The sequence below is a fragment of the Sander lucioperca genome, chromosome 2 (assembly GCF_008315115.2).
Source record: "Sander lucioperca isolate FBNREF2018 chromosome 2, SLUC_FBN_1.2, whole genome shotgun sequence".
In the NCBI taxonomy this organism is placed as follows: domain Eukaryota; kingdom Metazoa; phylum Chordata; class Actinopteri; order Perciformes; family Percidae; genus Sander; species Sander lucioperca.
Window position 1 is genome coordinate 13867145 of NC_050174.1, and position 20853 is coordinate 13887997.

The following is a 20853-nucleotide window of genomic DNA, read 5'->3' on the forward strand; positions in this document are numbered from 1 at the left end:
TGGCAAAATTATACAGCACTGAGTCTGATTTGAGCCACAAATACACTCATTTTAGAGCCTGCATCCCACAGACAACAGTATGTTGCCATTCCCCTTTTTAGCTAATCATTGGCAGTATGTTGATTAAATATTCCCTCAAGGTTTCTTTCTTTCTTTCTTTCTTTATTACTTTAAATGAGAAATAAATATAAACATACTCTTGGCCACTATAACTTATAGCTACAGCCTCCTCTTTGCTTTGAGAGGTGTGTGATAGAGCACATGAAAAACAGGACTAAAGATGTAATGCAGCTCAAGCATGGCTGCCCCATTATCCTCCAAGGTGAAATTTCTGTGGGTCAGAGCAGCGCAGAGGGACTCTGTGGAGGTAAATGCGGTTAGTGTGTGGCTCCCCAGCTCACTGTGAGAGTACAGTGTGCAACATGACTTGACAAATTCAAAACCCCAAATTTCAGACAGACCTACTAAATCTCTAACTCCACATAAAATCATCTATGGTTGTTCATTCATAACTTTCTCTGCACTGTCTATGGCAACAGCATGTTGCTGCAGAGTCTCAGGCTGTGTGTGAATATCAGCTATTTAGAGCCGATAGCCTGCCATCTGCTGAAGATATGTCTAATAGTGTTAGCTTTGGCACGTATCCAGGAATCAATCCTCATCACCACAGGCTGTTCCCAGCTGGTGAAAATGCCCTTAAAGGCCACTATAAATAGATGACGCAAATAATAAAATACATGAAACCTAACAAAACTGAATACCAATCACTACTGATATGAAGGACAAATATAAATAGAACTGAACGATTGCAAAATGTTAATAGATAGAGGTAGCACGTGAGGCTGAGGAGGAAGATATTAATCTTCATACAAAGCATCATAAAAATATAGATTCCTTTTTGTTGCATTCACAAACTGGATTGCATAAGAAGAAATCTTGATGAAATTGATTATGAGGCCAAGAGTGCTACTACAGTCTTCAGAGCAATGCTGCCCTCTTCTGTTTGTTGAATTAAAATAAAAGAGGAAGGACAACTGATAGCAAACCTGGATATGCATAATCAAACTAATTAGAAGTACCATGGCAAAAACAACTTTGTAGTTTACATTAATGCAAATTACCCAATGAAAAATCAAACACTCAATTCTTTTAACTTCCCACGCCCAGAAAGTAAATAGTGTTGGCGGACAATGCCATCAAGGCATAATAACTTTTCTAATATGGATTTCCTTAGAATTTCCTCCTTTCCTTCAATGAATGACAAAACAGCTGTGATTGGGCAAATCAAATACAGATCTATTTATTTTCTTTAACCAACCCTGCTTGTGGTCATGGAACTTGGGATTGAGTGGCTTCCTGTGATGACCAATTGAAGTGCAAGAAGAGTTAGATTGGTAGGTTTTGTGGTTGAAATGGCAAAACCACTGGCTCGCCTACAACTGTGGGGTTAAAGTAAATTATTAGCCCCAAAAATATCAGAACAGGCAAACTCCATAAGCATTTGCTCCACCTGTTCATTTCGAATTTGCACTGGAAATGCCTGTTTATACTGAGAACAACCCAACACAGTGGGCCACCTGACATATTTAGTCATCATTTAAGAGACATACATTTGAGCTGCATGTTTAGTAGTATTAATTAGCTGCAGCTCTATGTGGATCATTTACCACATAGAGCCTTTCAGGTAGGCAACACAACCTAGAAAGTATTTTATAAGTTGTATAATTGCATTACACAATCTATCTATGTATTGCATATAATTTTACCCAAAATTATGGATGTTTTGGATGCTTTTCCAGATGGGCAAATACGCTGGTGTGTACTCATTGATGTACTCGTTCGTTATATATACATCCATTGACGTACTGCGTTGGAGTAAGTGTTGCCTGAAAGGCTAAAGTTAGGGCAGAGAAGCAGTTTCTTTTTACCCAATCAGAGACCGTTACGACACACTCGTTGTTTTGCTGCGTTTTCAGCCAATCGGCACCACCCTTCATTATAGTTAGTAGACCAATGACATCCCACGATGTTCACACGTTCAAAACCGAGGAAGTCGATGATGTGTATATTTTGCATGCTATTTTGTACTCAACTACTGACGCCGACTAATCGTTAATTTAACTTTGTCGATGTTTTGGAGTTTTATTTTGGAGTCACATAAACGCGACAGGGAGCTAAGTTGACCTCGCTAACGTTAGCTAATTTACGAGCTGTTAAAGTTAGGTGACTGAGCTGAATCTCCTCGACAGTGTTGGTACTGGGCATGCTGTAATGTTGACCGTGTTTTCTCTGCTTTCAGCCGCCCTTCGGCTCTCCTAGCTGAGGTGGATATACATGGGGAACCGTATCACTAGAATATGGAGGGTTTAATCGAGGATCATCATGGCTGCTGTGACGGTGTGTCGTTACACCAGCGGCCGGTTCCTCGGAGGATGGGGCCCGCTGCTGTGTGTCCTCCTCGGCTCTCTGGTGGCCGTCCTGATGCCCCTGGTGGGGGTGGAGGACCAGTGCTGCGCCGCCCTGAAGGGCTTCGCTCAGCTCCGCTGCCACCTGTGGGGAAGCTCTCAGCAGCCTCCAGCTGTGCAGTCTACCAGCCTCACTGTCCCCTTTACTGCCCTTGATCTGCTGCCTCTGAGGTCCAAGCCTAGCAAAGGTAACTTTACAAGCAATAAGCGATGCATGTACTCATTCACAGTCCTACTCAATACCATATGTTAACGACAAGATTAGATGTATAGTACAGCATAAATGGACCACATGAGGATTTCTCTCCATTCATTTCCCATATATTTTCATTCTATAGATTTGTCAAAATTCAGAGCATTGTAATTCAGTATAAAATACAGTTAATTGTATATAGTTATAGAATAATCATTGCTGGAATAAGGATCTTGATATCATATCATATGTATTTTCATATTGTCCAGCTCTGTACATGCTGTATTATTACCCCTATACTGTTTCACATGTGTCCATTGTGTTCTGATTGTAGAAATGGAGCTGGAGGCCAAGGCAGCGCTGCAGCTGGCTCTGGAGATGAAGAAACTGGGGAAGAGGGAGAAGGCTCACAAGCTGCTGGTGCATGCACTCAGCATGAATCCAGACTATGTGGATGCCCTAACAGAGCTGGGGACCATTCTGGAGGAGGAGAAAGATGTTGTCCAGGCAGACCACCTCTACACTAAGGCCTTGGCCATCTCACCGTGTAATGAGAAAGCTCTGGTCAGCCGGGACCGAACTCTTCCCTTGGTGGAAGAGATTGACCAGCGTTACTTTGGCATCATTGACAGTAAAGTGCGGCGGCTTATGTCCATTCCTAAAGGTAACTCTGCACTCCGCCGGGTGATGGAGGAAACCTACTACCACCACATCTACCACACGGTGGCCATTGAAGGCAGCACGCTCACTCTGTCTGAGATCCGTTACATCATCGAGACGCGTTATGCCGTCGCTGGGAAGAGCCTGCAGGAGCAGAACGAGGCGATCGGAGTGGATGCAGCCATGAAGTACATCAACACCACACTGTTGTCCAGATCAGGAATCATGACTGTCAGTGACATTCTGGAGATTCACCGGCGGGTGCTCGGCTACGTGGACCCTGTGGAGGGAGGGAGGCTGCGCACCAGCCAGGTGTTTGTGGGCCATCACATCCCCCCACACCCTCGGGACCTGCAGAGACACATGCAGGAGCTGGTTCAGTGGCTCAACTCTGAGGAGGCCCTGCAGATGCACCCTGTGGAGTATGCAGCTCTCGCCCACTACAAACTGGTGTATGTGCACCCATTTGTAGACGGCAATGGACGCACATCCCGGTTGCTCATGAATCTTGTTCTCATGCAAGCGCGATACCCACCGATCACTATTCGCAAAGAACAAAGGGCTGAGTATTATGCAGCTCTAGACACAGCCAATGAGGGTGATGTGCGGCCCTTCATTCGCTTTATAGCCAAATGTACAGAGATGACATTGGACACATTGTTGATTTCTACCACAGAGCACGCTGTGGGGCTGCCGGGAGCCAGTCAGGACCACGCCTGTCCCGACTGCAAACAGACCATCCCAATTCACAACTGAGCTGAATACAGGGAGAGAATTGCCCCACCAGTATCACACCCTTGCTTCAGTTTGGGTTGAAGACCTGCTGAATTATTTGAAGCTGTTGCAGGATGTTGAATTGAAATCAGATTTTGCCATTTAGGTTTGCTTTTTAATTAGAAGAAACCTTTTCCCACTTTAAGTTTGTAAACATTTTTCCATCTGAGTGTTAATGAATTTCCATGCCTGTTAGAATACAGTCTGAAGTTTGAATATTGGTGATATGAAGAGAGCTTTATTATGTCGTTTGAATTGAGATGCTTCAGTGCGGATGTGTAGTGTGCGACCATTTAGTTAATTATCTATCTTTGGGTTAAAGGTGATTTTTCAGCACTTTCATGTATTTTATTATTTATTTTAAAATAAAAGTGTTCTATTAACTTTCATTATGTCTTCAAGTTGTAAAATGTTTTAGAAGCTGAAAGTGACATACTGGGATCAAAGATGATTTACATGACTTTATTAAAACAAGTTTTAGGCCAGAAAAAAAATACATGACTTTTTTTCTTTTTTTACAGAACCCAAAAACACAGGATAGGAAGTGGTAGATAATGAAACAATCACATAAATAAATACTGTGATAGAACACAAGAAAACTCCATTTATTATTTACCTCTATACCAAATTCAAAACATTGACTATAGAAATTATGCAAAACAGCAATGCACACATACCACCTTTAGTACTGGACATAAAAAGTAAGGTGACTAGAGACCAACATATTTAGATATTTTTTTTTAGATTAGGCCACAGTGGTGAGAGCAATACATATAGCTTGTATTCCATCTGTTTCAAAAACTTAAATTTATATTAATTACAAACTATGGTGACCTTTTTGAATTAGCATACTTAACATTATGTACACAAACAGAATTGTTAATATCCAAACAAGAAGAGTCGATGGTCGTAACAGTAATGAAAAAAACGCATAAATTCTCTTCGTTTGTTTTAAGAAGAGTTGCAGACCTAAATACAGTATGTGTAGATGACATCAATAGCCTCTTTACCCAGAATGCTTAAGAGCTGTCAGCCATGTGTGGCTCATCTCATACCAAGTTCATTCAGAGGGTAGGATCAACTCTACCGATTACAAAGAAAACCAGGTCCAAACCACATTTATAAAACTGTACTTAAGGTTTTAGTTAATAATGTTCTAAGGATTCACATTTACAGTGTACACACACAGAGTTCCACCTGTACTTTCTAGCATTAATGGTTATATCTTAACTCTTTCATTCAACGCATTACATCAATGGACTTCTGCAGGGCTGCAAGTAACAGTTACTTTTATTTATGGATAATCTGGTGATTATTTTCTTAATTGCTTGGTCAACAAAACTTGAGAAAACTGAAAAATGCTCATCACAATTTCTAGGAGTCTAAGGCGATGTCATCAAATATATTTTGTCCTGGCAATAGTCTAAAACCCAAATACATTCTATTTAACAATTGTAAAATGTAAAAAAAGAACAAATTCTCACATCTGAGACTGGAAATCAATAAGAAATATAAATTTGACTTGAATAATTATCAAAATAGTTGCCAATTAATTTTGTCGATTAACAAATCATTGCGAGCTAGACTGTTGGGCACGCAGCCACCAAAGAGCCAAAGATTTCTTCAGCATCATTAACACCCTGCTTACATGCCACTCCTTGAGTTTCACAAGGTGAAGGGAATATGGTCCATTTCCCTCCTAATCTCCCTTTCAGCCCATAGCACATAAATCAGACTAATATCTAAAACAACATAAGTGATTTGATGATGGATGTTTTTACCATGAACAGACCGGTCACATTAAAAGTGAGAAAACAGAGAAATCATGAGAAAGTATACCTAGAGCAATTCGGTAAATACTATAAGCAATATCAAGCATAAGCAGTGTGACATGATATTAGGGCAGTTTTCATACTGTAAGAACATGCCCTCATGCCAAGATAAAGCCAATTAACTAATACTAACTTAACGGACACTATAGCATCATGATATTTATGATTAGTAGCAGATGGTAACTCACAGATGGTTTTATGTCAAAATAATGAATTAATTTACTATACAGTCAGAAAAAGGACAGTGCTAGCCTTGTTAATTTTGTCCTCAGAGGTTAAAATTATTTACACAACAAAAATCCTAGCTATCCTAAAAATATCTGGAGAATGTCTTTTAATCACTGTAGCACATCCAACTTCTACACACACACACACACACACACACACACACACACACACACACACACACACACACACACACACACACACACACACACACACACACACACACACACACACACACACACACACACACACACACACACACACACACACACACACACACACACACACACACACACACGAACTTTTGCATATAACCTTTTTAAACAACATTCACAAGTTTGGCTGTTTTGAAAAAAATACACTCCCATACGATTCTCTCAGATTCCTTTCACATTATACAACAAAAGAAGACACTTTGCAACATGAGGCATACAATTTTAGATACAGTATATTTACACACAAATATGATACACTTTTTTTTTTTATAAAATAGCCAGCCAACCACCTTCAACAAACTAAACTAAACAAAAACTATCTGTCACACTGGTGAAAAGTCTTGAGCAAAAAGGCTTTCCCATGGAGAGCAGGAGCTCAGCGATTAAGGCAAATCTCGCAGAACGGATGATGAGAACAGGACTGAGATTAAAGGGAAGTTGGGTAACTAATTACAGAAAAATCACTAACACTGATTTTTAAGGACACAAGACGGTTTTCAGTGTGAAGTCAGTCGTAATTCTCTCCATCTTCTCACTTGCTGAGAAGCATCCTGGCAAAGTCTGAATTTGACAAAGGTTTCGTCTCTCCGACTGCATTCACTACTGTGCTAGCTGTTTCTGGAACCTGCTCAGCCGCAGTCCCGTTCTCGACTTTGCTTCCAGGCCCACTTTGTCGGTGCAGGGAACGAGGGAGTAATGAGAGCTGGGTGCGTCCTCTGCCTCTCCTGGGAAAACAAAAAAACAGTACAGTTACACATCAGAGAATGGCAGACTTTCAGAATATTTCAGTTGGCATGAAAGAGAAATGCGTCAGTAAACTTACGATCCAAAGACCTGGCGAGGCATCATGTCCGTGGGCCTGTTGGAACCAGGTTTATCCATCATATTTCTGCGAGGAGGGTTACTTATAGCAACACAGATTTTGTTGTCCTCTATAGTCATGCCGTCCATTTTCAGAACTGCCTGAGATGCCTGGGCTTCATCTGCAAACTCAACATATGCCAGACCCTGCAGAACCACAGCAAGAGAGGGTTAAAACATCAACAGCTGACTCTATACCTTGACTTTGCTCAGCATCTGCATGGTCAAAGGTGGTAATCATTAGCTTAATCAGCATGACTATTTTTAGCCAAACATCTGGACACTGTCCTCTTCTTCATTAGACTGGGGAAACCCAGCCCGATCTGCGATTTGATTTCACCCTGCAGCTCAGGCTGGAAACCTGTATGTTTATCTATCCTGCTTCCGTTACAATTTTGCAGGAACCAATCACAAACTGGCTTATCCGCCTGGCGCGCTATTGGCGGGTTTAACACGATGACGATAGAGAAGCGACCAAGCAGCTTCTTGTTTACATTCAACATAGCGGTGACCGAAGCGCAGCAACCCGTTGATGCTGCTGTCACTGCTACGTCACCAACGGATCGTTGGTCTGATTGGTTGAAGGACTATCCAATTGCGTACAGAGTCATCTGAACTATGCCCGTTGATCACGCCTGTTGTGCAGAGAAAATACAGAGCAAACTCCCCAGACTAATGTTCAATCTTAAAAGAGTGTTCTGGTGATAGCCAGACTACCTCTTCATGGCTTACCTTGGGTTTTCCTGAGCGATACGTGACCAGACGAATATCTTTGATGATGCCATGACTTTTGCAGATTTCCTCCAGTTGCTCTTTAGTGCACGTGAACGGCAGCCCAGAGATGAAGATTTTTTGTTTCTCTATGGATGTGTTGTATTTAAACACCTACGGGGAAATTAATGTGAAGTGGTCACTACTGCACTGCCCTGCTTCTGCAGGGTTCACCAAGTTAAATGTATGACATTTTAAGACTTTTAATACCACAGAATGTAATTCAACACCTGTTTTACATTCATACCGGCCAAAGTATGATGGGAAACCAGTCCAAACATTATGACCTAAAATTATTGACTATTACTTACACCTTTTCACCTCCCAGATCTATAACAATAATTCCTAAGGATATAATGAAATGAATGCGACCTAGATAAGCAGTATAAAAAGGATAGATGGATAGACCAATTAATTTAAGTTCAGGATTTGTAAATTAAATTTAAGATTATTTAATACCTTTTTTCAAAGATTTTTAAGACTTTTCAAGACTTGCATATACTCTGGTTATAATAAAAATGTCTACTTGTGTTCATATTTACCTTAAAGTCAGGATTTTTGTTTTTGTCGACACAAGGTGACACAAACATGGGCCTGCCCTCCACCTCCCGTCGGTCCAGCTTTAGGGCTTCAGGGACAGACACTGGGGATTCAAACTGTACATAGCCGTAGCCTTTGAAGGTCCCTTTGTTGCCGAAGACGGGGCGAACCTGTTTGATGGGACCACAGGTCTCAAACTGGGTCCTGAGCTTTGCCTCTGGCTCCTTCAGGGTGTATGCCAGGTTGCTGATGAATACGCTGCTGTTATCGTTGCGAAGCTCTTGCTTGTCATCGCTCTGCTGTTCGCCGGCTGCAGCTCCCTGCTGGGCTCTTTTATTGCCGGGTGGAGGAGGCTTGTAGCCAGGGCGAGCGTTCCTCCCAAAGAGTCCTGTCTCGGTCTCCATGTACTCTTCTGTGGTTTGGTCCCCATTTCCTCTGTGCTTTTTAGGTTGTTGTTCTTGTTCTATCAGAGGGGGAGAACAATTAGGAAACATAATTTCTGAAAAGAAAAGTGTAGTTTTTGCTTAAAAATTAAAAAAGGTTTATCATACAAATTATCTTTGGTTACCAGAGTTATCATTCCACTCATCTTGATAATCATCCTGCTCTGCTTTCCTCTTCTCCCCAACTCGAGATCCCTTCTGGACCTTCCTCTGAGCCTTCTTGTCAACCTTGGTCTTCCGCCGCTGATCGGCTTTCTCTTCCTCTTGGCGAGCCAGGTTGGCTTCTTTCTCAGCCACCTAACAGATGTGCAGAACGTGGTAACATTAGCCAAAAGCAGCTAAATGATACACCTGTCCAGTACAACGCTGATATGTGCTCCTACCTTTGCTCGTTGCTCATTAATCCTGTTCAGCCGGGTCTCGGTCTTCTGCACTGCCACGTCCCAGTCCTCCAGAGAACCTGTAGGGGAGGATGCAAAATATAGAGACATACTGTATTTCATGAAAAACTTCTTTATTTTTATGTTGTGTTTTTTGAAGTAGGACTCACCTTCCACCCTCTCGAATGTGAGCAGGACTTCACTCACATGCTCAGGGTAGTCTGTGGTGCACTGCACTGCTCTGTGGAGAGCTTTCCGACAGTGAACGGGGTCTCCATAAGACCTACGGATAAAGTAAACAAAAATCAAAGTTTTGGCTACAAAAGGTATCAGCACTTCACACTAATTAACCTCTTTTTTTCCTACTCAGACATTGACTGACAGACCTTTCGAGGTTATAGTACTCCAGCCACATGTTAGCATATTTAGCGTTCCCTTTCGTCATGATGCTGTCCCACAGTTCTCTGGCTTTTTGGATGTTCTTGCAGTGTAGGGCCTGATGGGGAGAAAAGAAATAAAGTTATGTTTGTGCAGACTGCTTCCATATTACTATTACATATTTCATGTGACGGTGAGGTTAAAGAACTTTAAAAGACAGATAAAAAGCTCTTTCATAGTATAATTCAACTGAAACTGTCACATTTTAAGGAAAGTAAAGTGATGCTATAGTTTAGTAACTGGTCCTGTAGTGCTTTGCCATGTGTCTCAATGGGCCTTAGGTAGTACTCTCATTATGCAAGGTCATTTGGTAGAATAAGTACCTCAGAGTAGTTGTACACACTTAACTATTATTAGGTTTAACATTAACAAGCTACTTGTCTTTTCTATAAGGCAACATGACAATACATAAAATAAGTCAAGATTAAACACAGGGTTAATCACAATTCAACAAAACAGAAATTCAACTTTTGAAAATGGTTGTCATAGTAACACTGCTTACCTCTATCCTTGCCCAGATCTGCATTATGATACAAGAAGGATCTCCACTTTCACCAAATCCTACAGTGACACAAGACAATGAATTATATCAATCCATTTGTTGTCACATGAAATCATATAAAGTACAAGTCCAGTGTCATGTAATAAATTAAATAACCTAACTAAGAATACCACAAAAATAAAGTTGGACTCAAATCCACCTACTTTCTTCCACATCTTGTTTCATGTAGTCCAAAGACCGAGAGAAAGCTCCTCGTAGCTCCTCCAACTCTTTACTTGATTCTGCAAAAAAAAAAAAAAAAAGGAAACACGGTTAGCAAGGGAACAATGAGTGAACTCAATAGTTCCAAACACAAAGACAAATTCTGTTTCACACACACAACTGCTCTCACCTTTGCTGAAATCCACACGTCTCCTCAGGTAGTCAAGGTGTGCCTGCCAAATTTCCACATAATCTGTCGCTTGAATGAAACCTGCATTCAGTGCCTTCTCAAAAACATCTGTGAGGAAAAGAAAGAAACTACATGATATGACCAACCACATTTACAATCTACCAGAATAAGGGTCTGGGGTATTTCCTTATGAGAAACACACAACTGCATGAAAACAGCAGCAGAGTCGTCATCTGAACAGCTCCTCGCTGCACTCTAGTTGTTACCTGAGACAGTGTGATGGTCAGCTCCATGCCTCTCCAGAGCTAGCAGGTAGCTCTTCCACAGACCCATGGTCCAGGGACAGTTCCTGACGGCACGTTCATGAGAGGAGAGAACCAAATCTTTGATCTTCAGCTGACGATCCTGTAGAGTTCAGAGAGAACACATAACAAAATGGTTAGAATGATCTTAAACAAGCTGAACAATGTATTACTGAAGATCTTTAGTTTCCCCGACATCCCACTTGCATCCCCACATTTTCCTTCATTACTTTAAAGTATATTAATAAACGCGCTACTAAACAGTGAGGAAACCAGCCAAACCTTTATCATTTAAATAGGATTCGTACAGAATCACGTTTAATCAAATAGGGATCTGAACACTTAAACCAAGACTTCAAAAACTCTCCATACAAGACACGGCTACTTTAACAATACTGTGGCCACAAGTAGATCTATCTATATAGAATAAAGAAGAGAAATATTGTACTCTTTTCAGATTAGTAAAATGATTATCAACCTAATGTATCACTGTTTATTTTTCAAGTTTAGTGTTTACAATGTCAGAAACTACATTTAAAAAAAGGACTTTCAGAAAACACTGACTGTAATGTATCAAGATAAGCTCAGTGCAACATTTTGACCATAGCTGTTAGGCCCTGGCTGCCCTTGTTGACGATGGACTTGGCAAGTTAAGGCGCTGAATAAGAGCAGTCAGACTAAGGGGAAATGAGTGAAACGAGTTCAAACTCTACAAAGTAAACATTACAGTCTGACCGGGAGCCCTTAAAAGACAGCACCACGTCAAACACTAACCAATACTCACAAGATAGGTGGTGTATTTTGCCCACATGTCTGGTACCAGGCAGTTCTCTGCCAGGGTCCGCTCAAAGATGATCTGGACCCGTGCTGGGTCGCCCTCCTTTAGTTCAAAGTCGATGTAGGACTGATACTCTGCCAGTTTAGGAGGCTCTGCTACTATCTACAGCAAGACAACAGCATGCAGATGTTATCCACTGCAAAAACTATGCGTATTATTTAAACATAAAAAAGAAGGAGAACTGTAACAATCAAAATGATCAATGAAAGTCACTTACCAGTGATTCTTCTAAAGATTTGCACTTGGCCAACTGCTGCAAAGCCTTTTTGTACTGATGTACGACCGTCTCAGCCACCCCATGTTCAGACCACTCCTCATACTCTGCATAGGTGGCTTCCATGTCTACAGAGCAACAGAGCGCAATTCTCAAAGTTTAAAGGCATTTTTCAAAATTATCAGTAAGAGTACATACACCATGTAAAAGAGTAACATTGAGAAGTACAACTTTGAATTAAGTGTATTGCAGAAATGTGTACATTTGCAAATGTTTTAATGTATACTGCCTAATCTCGGTCTCGTACTTTAGTGAATAATTCAACAGGTGAGATGTTCAGATAAGAAAAGGATTAAAACATTACAGAAATGCCACTGGTCTCCATTCAGCTGAGACAGAAAAAAACTGCACAATAATACTAAACCATCAGGCTCTCACTCGCCCACTCCTGCAACAAACTGAAAGGGCCTGGAGAGGAGTGTTCTCTTTCCAAATACAGTATGTATGGCATTTCAAAAGCTACATTACAACTGTGCCACACTCAACTTATCCCACAAGGCAGCATTATGTTTATATATGGGGTAATTCACAGTTTTTCAGGTTGTTTGACATACACAACACGAATCCTGCCCGTTTTACAGCAGCCCGTCTGGACAGAAGAGGCGTCATGCTTACCCATTAAGGGGATGGCCAGCTGGCGGCGAAACAGCGTATGGATACGATCAAGCTGAGTTTTCAACAGATCCTGCTCCTCGCGGCTGGGAATCCTGCCAGGGGGAGGCTAAGAGGAAACATCGCAGAGAAAATGTGTCAAACTTTAGCAAAGGCCCATTTAGTCTAACATAAAAGATAAATTCAGCATTTAAAGTACTTGCATTTATTCTGAGTTAAGTGAGTGAATTATTATTCAAAAACATGCTTTGAGACATTATTAACCTGACAGAGACAGATTGATATCGCCTGCAACTATACTATAAAATAAGAGCATATGTCTGACTACTGGTAAGATCCTGGTGATGGAAACACAAACCTGTACTGTGGACAGAATGACATTCTCAAACTCTCTGTACGCCTCCCACACCATCTGTCCCTTGGTCATGTGAAGCCCCACCGCTGTCACCGCTCTCTCGAAGATGGATCTCACCTTGTCCATCCCACCTGGTGAGCCCATGCCACCAATTGAATACTGAGCATATTCAAGCCAGATATCTGGACCTGGGTATAAAGTCGCAGGATTACATTTTAAGATCATGAAATAACTGAATGTCAAATCAATGGCAGTTAACAATGGTGTGGTGCACTCACAAATATAGTCTTTTGTAGCTTTCTCAAAAAGTTCGTATACTTTCTCCCGGTTTGGCTCCTCTTCAGTCAGACGGATCTCATCCTTGAGCCAATCTAGCCAGATCTCTGCAGGGTTCAATGAAATGTGGTTTCAGTTGTAAATAATGATCTGGGCTATTATCAACTACTTGGGAGCCCAAACGTGTATCAGACATGCACCAACCTTCAGTGAGTGGGAAAAGCTCACTCATCTTCTGCCTTGCCTTTCGCAGACGGGAAAGTTCGCCCTCCTGCTTGAGTAGTTTGATGAGATCCACGTGGCAGTTGTAGTCGAAAGCATTGATTGACAGCTGAAAAACCACACAGAGATTTAAGGGCGGTAAAGACGAACAATACAATTAAACATATCCAAATTACCTCATGCTTCTTTTGTATTTATTTAGCAATGCTTTAGTACCACTGCCAAAGAAAATGTCATATCTTATTTATGTCACAGATTCAATGATGACATTATCTAACATGTTTAATGACGCACTAAAAAGTGGATTCAATATATACAGTACTTTGTACTTAGCTTAAGTTGTTTAGGTATACCTAGCTAACACTAATCTAATGCAGTATACATACAGTGAGGAAAATAAGTATTTGAACACCCTGCTATTTTGCAAGTTCTCCCACTTAGAAATCATGGAGGGTCTGAAATTGTCATCGTAGGTGCATGTCCACTGTGAGAGACAATCTAAAAAAAAAAAAAATCCAGAAATCACAATGTATGATTTTTTTAACTATTTATTTGTATGATACAGCTGCAAATAAGTATTTGAACACCTGAGAAAATCAATGTTAATATTTGGTACAGTAGCCTTTGTTTGCAATTACAGAGGTCAAACGTTTCCTGTAGTTTTTCACCTGTAGTTTGCACACACTGCAGGAGGGATTTTGGCCCACTCCTCCACACAGATCTTCTCTAGATCAGTCAGGTTTCTGGGCTGTCGCTGAGAAACATGGAGTTTGAGCTCCCTCCAAAGATTCTCTATTGGGTTTAGGTCTGGAGACTGGCTAGGCCACGCAAGAACCTTGATATGCTTCTTACAGAGCCACTCCTTGGTTATCCTGGCTGTGTGCTTCGGGTCATTGTCATGTTGGAAGACCCAGCCTCGACCCATCTTCAATGCTCTAACTGAGGGAAGGAGGTTGTTCCCCATAATCTCGCAATACATGGCCCCGGTCATCCTCTCCTTAATACAGTGCAGTCGCCCTGTCCCATGTGCAGAAAAACACCCCCAAAGCATGATGCTACACCCCCATGCTTCACAGTAGGGATGGTGTTCTTGGGATGGTACTCATCATTCTTCTTCCTCCAAACACGGTTAGTGGAATTATGACCAAAAAGTTCTATTTTGGTCTCATCTGACCACATGACTTTCTCCCATGACTCCTCTGGATCATCCAAATGGTCATTGGCAAACTTAAGACGGGCCTTGACATGTGCTAGTTTAAGCAGGGGAACCTTCCGTGCCATGCATGATTTCAAACCATGACGTCTTAGTGTATTACCAACAGTAACCTTGGAAACGGTGGTCCCAGCTCTTTTCAGGTCATTGACCAGCTCCTCCCGTGTAGTTCTGGGCTGATTTCTCACCTTTCTTAGGATCATTGAGACCCCACGAGGTGAGATCTTGCATGGAGCCCCAGTCCGAGGGAGATTGACAGTCATGTTTAGCTTCTTCCATTTTCTAATGATTGCTCCAACAGTGGATCTTTTTTCACCAAGCTGCTTGGCAATTTCCCCGTAGCCCTTTCCAGCCTTGTGGAGGTGTACAATTTTGTCTCTAGTGTCTTTGGACAGCTCTTTGGTCTTGGCCATGTTAGTAGTTGGATTCTTACTGATTGTATGGGGTGGACAGGTGTCTTTATGCAGCTAACGACCTCAAACAGGTGCATCGAATTTAGGATAATAAATGGAGTGGAGGTGGACATTTTAAAGGCAGACTAACAGGTCTTTGAGGGTCAGAATTCTAGCTGATAGACAGGTGTTCAAATACTTATTTGCAGCTGTATCATACAAATAAGTAGTTAAAAATCATATATTGTGATTTCTGGATTTTTTTTTTTTTTAGATTATGTCTCACACAGTGGACATGCACCTACGATGACAATTTCAGACCCCTCCATGATTTCTAAGTGGGAGAACTTGCAAAATAGCAGGGTGTTCAAATACTTATTTTCCTCACTGTACATTCTAACTTCATTTCATAAAGGTGTTGATTCAACTCTATGATAATCTTTGAGGCTGTAGTTTTCTTTACCGAGAGGGGATTTCAGTATTTTGTCTATTTATTTCAGTGAGGCACAATTCTCACTGCAATATAATTCAACAGCACCACAAACTGCAGCCTCCAATAACTACAAAGTTGACTCAACACCAGCCAAATGGCTAGTGAATGTTCAAATTTTACCAGCCATTCGATAGATTACAATTGTTATTTTTGACTGGTGAGCAGCCACTTGCGTATTTTACCAGCATTTGTCTTGTCGATAGTACTCATTTTGTACCCTGGTTGCAGGGTTGTTGTATTACTTAATACTTTTATCTAACGTGTACATAAGAAACTGAGTGTAGCATACTGCAGTAATGCTATAAACTTGGTTTCTCTTTGCTTTCATAACGTTAGTGGAAGCACAGACCAACAGTATTTACTACTGTACGTCATCACTGCAACAGATTCAATTATGAAGTGTTATGGGACGTTATCAATACAACATATTAAACACTTTCTACGGGTGATACCCAATAAAGTTAGAACAATATGTACTTTACATTTGCACATGTACTTTCTAACTAAACTGAAAGCTAACTTAATGTCACACTGGAGTGGGATAGTAAAAAGGCGCGTGTGAGCCATTAGCGTAGCAGATTAGCACGTCAGCTAATTACGACAGCTAGCTAGCTAGCTAGCTACGTGAATTACGTCGTATCATAACGCGTTACGCGCCTATTTAATTGTTTTGCATAACAGCAGCTAACATAAGTATCATATTTAGTTTATATTAAACCACAGCAGGGCATAGCAGCTCATAGTTTTAAAGCTGCTGGTTCATTGTAACTGACTGTGTTTACCTTCCATTCATTCTCATTAGCTCGTTGGCTAACGCTAGTGAACTCTGCTTGGCTCGGGTGTTAGCTAGCTGATTAACGTTACCTGCTCCTCCAACCGTTGGATCTCAGCTTCATTTTCTTTCTCGTCTTCCGAAGAATCGTCCTCTTCTTCGTCTGAATTGTCTTCTCTCATGCCCTCCTCCGGCTCGTCGCCCGATTCCATATCCCTCTCCTCCATCCCTGCATCTTCCTCCTCCATATCTTGCAACTGCGTTTGCTCTGCGTTGCTTGACGCTGCCATGTTGGAAAAGCTGTCTGCCTGGTAACAAGTGATGTTACGTGCTGTGCCAAGGCTTCGGAGTTTTTCGTGAAGCGCGTATCGATTTTTTGTTTGTTTTATTGACAAAATGGAATATCTGGATACAGGTTAACAACATTAGCACACACATATCAAAAATAGTATATGCAAAAACTATATGAAGGACATAAAGTGAGAATATTAAGGACAAGTTACATAAAAAACAAAGTAGCTTACACACAAATAAAAGCATTTAAGCTACAGTCAGATTATTCGGGAAAAAACTAGGCAGGCCTACTTTGTGTTTGTAAACAGCAATTGGTCTATAGTTTCCAAAATCTTACTTTTTTGTTTTTTAACTGAGTGACTTAAGTAAATATATAAGTCTCTTTGTGAATATACAATTTGGCATATAGAATAATGAAATCCGATATTCAAGAGCGCCATTGGACATTTTACATTTAAAATAGGTGGGAAATTGCTTCCCTATTCTGTTTACAAAATGTAGGCTACAGTAAGTGCCAATGTCTGTACATTTAGCAATAAGATAACTAGCAGGGTATATTTTATGTAAAATGTTGAAGTGTACTTCCTTGCCTTGTTAAATACAGTACTTATAAGTCCTACTTAAAATATAACACAGTTGAGGAACTATTGTTCCTGAATGAAATTAACAAGTCTCCCCTCAACATAATTTTCATAGTTACACAAGCACATTGCCCATTGTCAAGTTTACAAGCACATTCACTGTCCTCTGCCCGGTTAAACCACTGACACTTTCCAGTTTTGAACAGAACACTAATATTGCCCTCCTGCCTTTATTATGAAACAATGAATTACCAAGTGATTGATTAGGCCCTACACTGTTGATGCACACCCACAACAGATAGCCTATTATGTTGTACAATCTAGGCTACCTATTAGAAAATAGACACGGATAGGCTATAAATGGACTACATCGAAATTGATTTACTTTTTTCTTTCCATTGTTGACAGTCATTATTCCCAAGCCTTTAATGGCGCAAAATACAGTAGATCACAGATGTTTAAGATTATCTGTGTGTAATCTGCCTGGTGTATTAGTACAACAAGTGGTTTTGTGTGCACATGAAGCCTCGAGAAATGAAACCTTTTGGGAACGAATTTGCTGGAAAGCGTCAATGCTTCATGAAGCTTTGTCTCGCCATCGCTACTGGTAACCTAACCTAACATCGTGAGAGGTGGAGTCGGTATATACATCCATGGTTGGATTCTGTCATATATGTCAATGGAGTCTGTGCAGTGCCTCTTGTAGGTGTAACGGCTACTGTTAGCCGCTAGTAGGGGCTCCTTCATCGGTGATACCATTCCTTCTTCACTTGTTTGTCAACAAAATGTGGTCGTCCTCACTCGTTGATTTCCGTTCATCATCGGTTACCCAACATGGCGATTGTGTCTTTACGAATCTCCGCGTCCTCGCTGTTGTTATTTAGCAGACGTTTATTCAGCCCTGAGCTGAATGCTTTCTGTTCATATCACAAAAAGGTAAACAATTACATGCGTTTTAAACTCGTTATTAGAACCAACCAGTTTTTTTGACAGCTACGTTATTTGTCCTTATACGTTACATTCATGGTATTGTCTGACAGTAGGTAGCTAACCGTAGCTAAGTTTAACGTTACCCGCTATGTCCCATCTTTCTAACACATAACAACCAATCATTTTCTCTTTGTTGTTGTCACTTTCCTCTAGGTGGTGGACCACTATGAAAACCCAAGAAATGTGGGAACTTTAGACAAAAACTCCAAGAACGTGGGAACTGGTTTGGTGGGTGCACCAGCCTGTGGTGATGTAATGAAACTTCAGGTAAGTTGGGAGGTCAAATTCAGCTGTCATGACTGTCAACTTATTGTACAACTAGGTGCTTGATCATATATTGTCTCCAGATCCAGGTGGATGAAAATGGCAAGATTATTGAAGCAAAGTTTAAGACATTTGGCTGCGGATCAGCCATTGCCTCCAGCTCTCTAGCAACAGAGTGGGTGAAGGGGAAGTCGGTGAGTTTATTAATACGAATAAAAAGGAAAAGAGAACAATGGCTTTACAAGTCCTGCTTTTTTGGTGAAGTCTTGTTTTCATCCGGTAGGTTGATGAAGCTCTGAAAATCAGGAACACAGACATTGCCAAAGAACTCTGCCTTCCTCCAGTCAAGCTTCATTGCTCCAGTAAGTTTAAAGTAATACAATTAAAGAATAGAAGCAGTGTAATGTGCTTGCTAACACAAGTCAGTGTTATTATCACACACACCCTGAAAGCTTAATAAACATAAAGATGGATGACAAGTTAAAGGGAAAAAGTGTCTCAGCAAGGTGTTGGTATATGAGCAACAAGAACACCTTCAATGCAGGTTTTCCTATAATTTGTTAACTGACCCTGGCTGTATATTTCTTGCTAAAATCAAAGCTTAATTTCATGCTTAAAGTTTTTCTGAAAACCTCACTCCCTTTCTTTCAGTGCTTGCAGAAGATGCCATAAAAGCAGCGCTGTCAGACTACAGATTAAAACAACAGGACAAGAAGGAGGAGCGTGTACACGCCGCCAATTAATATCTTGTTATTAACTAACCATTATGTCTCAGTACCAGCCCTGTAAGGTTTTACTGCAGTGCTCTTTGGAAGATTGTTTACTAATACAACATCAGGTATTGCACCCTCTTCTGGGAGTTTTATACTGTTTAACAATCTCTTGAAAATGGAAGGTGCTATTAGTGTTGATCAGAAGTTGGTTATTAAATGCTGATTTTGGAGTGGGAAGTTCATGTTGAATGTAGTGAATGAAGTCTGATCCTTAAATCTAAATATGGAAACTCAACATTGTTCTTACTTTGCAGTGCTTTCCTACACAGAACACACATGAGATCATAAATCAAATACTAAGTTGAGATGTGTTTTTCTTTTATATATATTTTGGTATTTGGCTTGATTGTATAAAATCACTGGTCCCACATGGTGGATTCAGTATGAACATGCATTTAGGTCGACAGCTAAAGTACACATACAAAAGCAATATACAGAGTATTGTATGAGACGTTGTACCTGTTGTGAGCCGAAATATATAAAAAAAAAAAAAACATTTTAGGTGTGTCTGCCGATGTCATTCACCAGATCCTACATCAAGCGGAGCCACCCTCTGTTGGTGCAGAAGTACCTTTTTCAGTACAAGCAGCACTGCCAGCATTAGGAGAACTACTAATACACATAGCACAGCGAGCAGAGAGATGACCACTGCAGAGTCTTGTGTGAATGGCCGTGGGTCGGGAGTGGGCCAGGGTGCATCTCTGTTGGTGGAGAGCAAAGATCGTGTCCCTTCAGCAGAGGTTGCATTAAGGTGAGGGGACCGACCTGTGATGTTGTCTCTGCAGTTCTGTTCCTTATCAGGGATAGAAGTAGTGGTTTTTAAATTGGGTGGGCTGACCGATTGTGTTTTATTTAGGGACAAACACTCCTCATAGGTAAGGGTCTCTAAAGAGTAGTGGTCAGTTAACACACGAGTCTTGTGAGCATCGTTGGAAAGAAGTCCAGCAGTGGTTTTCTGTGATGCTCGCTTTGACAAGTTTCCCAAATACCTCTTGTTTTTAAATGGGCTTGGTCCCGTGGGCTTCACTGTCAGTGTCTCTAGCTTTCTCTCTAGCGCGGAGTTGAGGTCCAGTTGCTGTGTCCTCTCATTTGACTTCAGGACACGAGGACAGATATCCATGACAGAGAGGTTCAGAAGCAGGCGGTGAGCAAAACGGACTGGCTCGCTGCACACCAGGTCTGTGGCCATCCTCAGCCTACCATTCAGCAGCCAGCCGTAAAGATACAAGATGTCACACTCACACACCCACAGATTGTTGGTGAGGTCCACCGATTTGAGACGTGGCAAGCTGTCAAAGGCGCTGTCTGGGACTGAACGCAGGCAGTTGCTGTTGATCTTGAGGACCTGCAGGTTGACCAGGGCAGACAGCGAGGGCAGGTCCAGGACAGAGATGCAGTTTGATGAGAGGTCTAAATGTGTCAGTGAAAGAGGAAGATTCACAGGGAGCCTTGTAAGCTTGTTCCCCTTCAGGGTCAAGACCTGCAGCTTGTTAAGACCCTGAAGTGCCCCGG

The 20853-nt window shown here is 41.3% G+C and overlaps 3 protein-coding genes across 4 annotated transcripts; 2 read left to right on the forward strand and 1 right to left on the reverse strand.

Annotated features, from left to right (window-relative positions):
- The first annotated feature begins 2014 nt into the window (after window positions 1–2014).
- ficd (FIC domain protein adenylyltransferase) lies at window positions 2015–4481 on the forward strand. Its single transcript, XM_031308870.2, has 2 exons — window positions 2015–2653; window positions 2993–4481. The coding sequence occupies exons 1-2, from the start codon at window positions 2383–2385 to the stop codon at window positions 4072–4074; spliced, it is 1353 nt and encodes a 450-aa protein (XP_031164730.1). The 5' UTR covers window positions 2015–2382; the 3' UTR covers window positions 4075–4481.
- Window positions 4482–6524: 2043 nt separating this feature from the next.
- On the reverse strand, window positions 6525–16799 carry sart3 (spliceosome associated factor 3, U4/U6 recycling protein). 2 transcript variants are annotated; one of them, XM_031308869.2, is made up of 19 exons: window positions 16532–16799; window positions 13552–13678; window positions 13350–13454; window positions 13075–13259; window positions 12720–12825; window positions 12048–12172; window positions 11777–11932; window positions 10957–11095; window positions 10691–10798; window positions 10503–10580; window positions 10300–10358; window positions 9746–9855; window positions 9530–9642; window positions 9363–9439; window positions 9105–9276; window positions 8539–8993; window positions 7958–8110; window positions 7188–7372; window positions 6525–7089 (listed from the first exon to the last, which is right to left on the reverse strand). In XM_031308869.2, the coding sequence occupies exons 1-19, from the start codon at window positions 16727–16729 to the stop codon at window positions 6897–6899; spliced, it is 2844 nt and encodes a 947-aa protein (XP_031164729.1). In that variant the 5' UTR covers window positions 16730–16799; the 3' UTR covers window positions 6525–6896. The 2 variants fall into 2 exon arrangements, with proteins under 2 accessions (XP_031164729.1, XP_031164728.1); XM_031308868.2 differs by having other exon boundaries at window positions 8539–8999.
- A 1189-nt stretch (window positions 16800–17988) lies between these two features.
- Window positions 17989–19834, forward strand: iscu (iron-sulfur cluster assembly enzyme). Its single transcript, XM_031309317.2, has 5 exons — window positions 17989–18250; window positions 18458–18571; window positions 18652–18762; window positions 18852–18930; window positions 19220–19834. The coding sequence occupies exons 1-5, from the start codon at window positions 18149–18151 to the stop codon at window positions 19309–19311; spliced, it is 498 nt and encodes a 165-aa protein (XP_031165177.1). The 5' UTR covers window positions 17989–18148; the 3' UTR covers window positions 19312–19834.
- Window positions 19835–20853: the final 1019 nt, after the last annotated feature.

Bases quoted from the DNA above. Each gene is read 5' to 3' on its own strand.
- ficd (XM_031308870.2), top strand. From the start codon at position 2,383: ATGGCTGCTGTGACGGTGTGTCGTTACACCAGCGGCCGGTTCCTCGGA. The intron at 2,654-2,992 runs GTAACTTTACAA...TTCTGATTGTAG, and splicing joins GAGGTCCAAGCCTAGCAAAG to AAATGGAGCTGGAGGCCAAG.
- sart3 (XM_031308868.2), bottom strand. From the start codon at position 16,729: ATGGCAGCGTCAAGCAACGCAGAGCAAACGCAGTTGCAAGATATGGAG. The intron at 10,581-10,690 runs GTGAGAGCAGTT...TTTTTTTTGCAG, and splicing joins ACGTGTGGATTTCAGCAAAG to AATCAAGTAAAGAGTTGGAG. The intron at 9,643-9,745 runs GTCTGTCAGTCA...CTTTATCCGTAG, and splicing joins GAGTACTATAACCTCGAAAG to GTCTTATGGAGACCCCGTTC.
- iscu (XM_031309317.2), top strand. From the start codon at position 18,149: ATGGCGATTGTGTCTTTACGAATCTCCGCGTCCTCGCTGTTGTTATTT. The intron at 18,251-18,457 runs GTAAACAATTAC...ACTTTCCTCTAG, and splicing joins TCTGTTCATATCACAAAAAG to GTGGTGGACCACTATGAAAA. The intron at 18,763-18,851 runs GTGAGTTTATTA...TTCATCCGGTAG, and splicing joins AGTGGGTGAAGGGGAAGTCG to GTTGATGAAGCTCTGAAAAT.